General features: G+C 67.6%; 2 protein-coding genes across 2 annotated transcripts; one reads left to right on the top strand and one right to left on the bottom strand.

Moving 5' to 3' along the window:
- On the top strand, positions 1–2,198 carry MNEG_11621 (inorganic pyrophosphatase; the record flags this gene model as incomplete). Its single annotated transcript, XM_014039907.1, has 7 exons — positions 1–48; positions 413–489; positions 678–795; positions 1,058–1,105; positions 1,313–1,360; positions 1,577–1,642; positions 1,944–2,198. The coding sequence occupies 7 exons, from the start codon at positions 1–3 to the stop codon at positions 2,196–2,198; spliced, it is 660 nt and encodes a 219-aa protein (XP_013895361.1).
- A 1,959-nt stretch (positions 2,199–4,157) lies between these two features.
- MNEG_11622 (hypothetical protein) lies at positions 4,158–4,370 on the bottom strand (the record flags this gene model as incomplete). The annotated part of the gene is made up of 1 exon (XM_014039908.1): positions 4,158–4,370. A coding segment is annotated over one exon (213 nt), but the record flags the coding sequence as incomplete, so codon positions are not given.
- Positions 4,371–4,397: the final 27 nt, after the last annotated feature.

The following is a 4,397-nucleotide window of genomic DNA, read 5'->3' on the forward strand; positions in this document are numbered from 1 at the left end:
ATGGTGGCCCTCATCCCTAGAGATGAGCGGGCCAAGTACGAGGTCAAGGTGGGGGTGCGCAGGCTTTGTAACCGATTGTGTATCAGGTCAGGCGCGCGTGGGATCAGGTCTCGCGCCTGACCTGATACACGACCCGGCCACGCGCGTGTGGGATTGCTACTGCCTGCGACCCGCCGCAAGCAGGCCTGCAGAGCAACCACCTCGCAGTATCCCAACATCTGCTGACTTCCCCTCTGCTTGAGCCCTGAGGGGGTGCTCAGACACTCGTGAGGGTGCTTGCCAAATCCACCCGGCCGGCTGCCACCCGTCCCGAGTTCCCCGTTGATTGGTACAACTCATGCAGACTGTTCGCGCCCCGCATGACGCAGCTGCCCCGCCACGCGCCCCCCCGCCTGACCCCTAAACCCTGCAGGAGCAGATCCCCTGGAACCCCATCCAAGAGGACGTCAACATCAAGAACGCCAGCGGGGTCGTGACGCAGGCGCCCCGGTGCGCGTCCAGACGCCACGTCAGCAGACTACACAAGCCCGCCCAGGCGTGGCGCTTGGTCCGCGTTGAATGGCTGTATGCCACAGACCGCATGCGCCACTGCGCCTGTGCAGCTGGGCAGCGCACGCCGCTTACCCGCGGCCGGGATTACTTGCCATGCACTTTCGTCTGCGGGACAACGCGTGCAGGTATTACGCCTTTGCGCCCCCCGGCAACTATGGGATCGTCCCCCAAACGTGGGAGAACGGCAGCCAGTCGGACGCGGCCATGGGGCTGCTGGGGGATGACGAGCCGCTGGACGTGCTGGTGGGGCTGGGGGTGTGGTGTCTTATCAACCCGTTGCTTCTGGGAGGCGCGCATGCACCTTCATCTGTGCGCGGCGGCGGACCGCCGGTGGGGCACGCCTTGCCGGCCACTAGTGGCCGCCGGCAAACAGCCTGCCCTGCCTCCCTGGCGTGTTCACGAGACTGGGCCGGCATCCAGCACAGGACAGCGTACGCGCGGCTACAAGTCATAGCTGCCACGAGACCGGAACTACTTGTCGTCTCTCAATCTGAAACCCCTACAGGACATCGGGGAGGCGAGGGCGCCGATTGGAGGCGTCTACCGGGTCAAGGTGTGAGCCCCAGGGGCTGGTTGGGTTTTATCAGTGTGAACAGCACATCGGAGGAGGTTACGTCATGCCAAGGACCCTTCAAGTCACGCTAGGCCCCCACCTAGCAAAACGCGCTTGGGCGGGCAACTGCCAGTGATGCGGGGTACACACTGCGGGAGGCGAGCCGAAGTGTGGCTGTAATACTCATTCCCCCGGCCTGTGCGCCAGGTGCTGGGCGTGGTCCCGCTGATAGACCGCAACGAAACGGACTACAAGGTGCGCGCCCTGTTTCTTGCGGCGCACCTCCGCCTTTTCATGGCCTCCCGCTCTCCCATCCTGCATCGCCACACCTCCATTTGTGTGTGTGTCTGCGCGCCGCCGGCCCAGCTGGTCGCTGCAGCCAGCTCCCCATCCAGCCCGCCAGAGCCGCACAGCTGCGACCGGCTTGCAAATCAATCTATGCAATCCAACACTCGCTGTGCCGGCCGCCAGGTGCTCGTAATCAATACGCGTGACCCCCGGGCTGCCCAGCTGGACGACATCTCCCAGGTCCCACAGGTGATGATGCCGCGCGCTGCCGCGCCGCCCAGCGACGGCGCCAGGCTCGGCAGGCGTGGCCACGCAGTGGCGATTCTCATAGCGCAGCACGGCAGGACGGCTGCGCGGCCGCGGTCGCTTTCGATGCCAGGCTGACTCGGGGCGGCCTGAAGCGTGCATGCCTGAAACCTCTGTGGGGCAAGTTTTCCTGGAATGAAGCCCCAAGGCGCGCTGGCATCCAGGTCGATTGCCTAGTCCATAAAACAATTCAGTGCCGGTGCGGTCCCCCACAAGCCCTGCCCCTCACCCGCGCCCCCGGCAGGCCACCCTCAAGACCATATACACCTTTTACAGGGACTACAAAGGCGCGGAGGGCCGCCCCTCCGCCTCCTTCTACCAAGGACCCATCCTCGGGCCGGACGGCCGCCCCTCCACGCGCCCCAACGGCCGCTTCCTGGGGAGAAACTTCACACTGGGGGTGCTGGGCCGCAGCCACGCGGCCTGGCAGGGGCTGGTGGCCGGTGGCTGCGTGACACCCGGGTGTGCGGCGATATGGTGGCCGGGCAAAGCGGCATGATGATGCGCGGGACGGCGCCGCGTGGATCCAGTTGCTTTGCACGTGTGGCGTGTGCGAGCCGCAAAAGTGAGGTGGGCCGCCTCTGCGAGGGCATTGGAGGCTGTGGACAAGTTGAGAACCCAATTGATGCAACACGTGAGCAAGGTTCTCTGTCACTGACTGCGTGACCACGCGCAGAGCTCACCCTTTACTTGTTCGGCAAGCCGACAGTTGTGCAGCCGAGGCTGGCCGCTAGACCAGGGCACTGCTGGTTGCTTGGCAGCCAGCGAGTTTCGAACCCCCACCGGCCGCTATGCACCTGGCGCCTGGCGGCGCCCCAGCCAGCCGCGCGGCTGTGGTGCTTTCGCGGGCGGTGGGTGTGAGCTTGCACGGCCGGCGCTTGCTGCGATGCGTGCGCAGGGCCGCACACAGCGGTAGGGTTGCTTGGGGCTGCGCCGGGCGCCGCCTCGCGAGCTGACGCCACACCAGCATGCTCGAATTTTCAGAGCCTTGCTCCATCCTGCACAGAGCTGACGGCGCCCTGTTGTGTTCGGGTTCTTCTGCAACAGAGAGAAACCGCAGCCAGCCAAGCACCGGTGAAGCAGCTTTACATTTGACAACCACAAAGGAAAAAAGGCGCCGGCTGTGCAACAAAAAAGGGTGCCGGCGGCTCACACTCAAAACGCGCCAGGAGCAGCGGCCGCCGCCGGCCCTCCACAGGCCTGGGGGGTCTGCGGCACCGCGCAAGCGGGGGGCGTGCCAAGGTGCAGATCCCCGCACCATTGAAACAGAGTGCCGGGGGCGGCAAACGGGCATGGAGCCATATGAACGGAGCGGAACGGTTTGGGTGTGTGCGTCGCGCCGCTCGTGTTGGGTGCGACGTGCAACGTTTGGGCGAACAATTGAAGTGCCGCTCGTCGTCCTCACGCCTCTTTGCGGATTTCGCGCCTCCGCAGCCGCTGGCATGTGCGTGCGGAGGCGGGCGGAGAGGCGAAACGGCGAAGCGGGCGCGCGTCCGCGCCCCTCGCGACCCGTGGGCGCCGTGCAGGCGGCCGGCCTCGGGTGCAGGTGCGTGCGCCGCACGGCAACGCAGGGGGCGGCCTGGGATCAAGAATTAGAAACAACGAAGGCCGCCCGCGGGCCGGGGCGCGACCGCGTGTCGGGGCGCGGTTTGGGCGCGCGGTTAGGGCGGCCGGGGCGGCCCGCGGCTTCCTGGCGTTCCATTGGTTTGCCCGTGGGGGCGGGAATCGCCCTAGTCAAGTGGGTACGTTGGTAGTGAAAAAGCACAGGATCACCTGTCATGCGCCCCATGCGCGCGCGCGGGGCGGCAGCAAAACCGCCGGGCGCCGCCCCGCGGGGCCGCCGGCGGCGTCGGCGCCCCCGGATAAAGAGCAGGCGGGGCGGTGGGGTGCGGGGCTTGCGCGTGCGCACCCGAGCCCGGAATCTTCCGGCCGAAGTGCGCGCCGCGCCGGCGCCCCTCCGCACGGCCCCGCCCAATCCAGTCAATGTCAGTGCTGGCCGCGTCGCCCCGCGCCGGCCGACCAAGCCGCCCTTTCCCCCCGTGCGTTTGCCAGTGCGTTGAGTGCCTTTCCTGATTCGCCGCTGCCCAAGAGCCGGCTGCGCGCGATTGGACCACCTCCTCGTTTTGCTCGTGAGTTTCCCCGTTTGGCGACCGGTTCGCGGGCCAGAAGGCGGCAGGGCCGGGCGCCGCGGGCGCGGCCGCCGGGTGCGGCCTAGGCAGGTGCCTGGTGGAGGGCCCGGCATTCCCCCTCCCCCTCGCCGCGGCCTTCGCATGTGAAGCGGCCTTCGCCGGCGAGCACGCATCCGGCCAGAAGAAAAAAGTGGCCTGGCAGAGAGGTCGCGGCGCACGCCCCGGTCGGCAATATAGGTGGAGTGCGCACGCCCCGGCCGTGCCGCTCAATCCACCTCGGCGCCCCGCCGCGGCGGCACCTGCTGCTGCTGTCGCCGCCGCTGCTGCTATTACTGCTGCTGCTGCTGCTGCTGCTGCTGCTGCTGCTGCTGCTGCTGCTGCTGCTGCAGCTGCTGCAGCTGCTGCTGCTGCTGCCGCTGCTGCTGCGGTTCGCCCGCCTCGGCGCCTGGCTTCGACGGGGGGTGCGGCAAGGGGCCACTGCTGGTGGCGGCCTGGTCGCCTGGCATGACGACGTGCTGCTGCTGCTGCTGCTGCTGCTGGCCCTTGGCCCCAAGGCCCCAGCCAACACC

This window comes from Monoraphidium neglectum, assembly GCF_000611645.1.
Source record: "Monoraphidium neglectum strain SAG 48.87 unplaced genomic scaffold scaffold02832, whole genome shotgun sequence".
Classification (NCBI taxonomy): Eukaryota; Viridiplantae; Chlorophyta; class Chlorophyceae; order Sphaeropleales; family Selenastraceae; genus Monoraphidium; species Monoraphidium neglectum.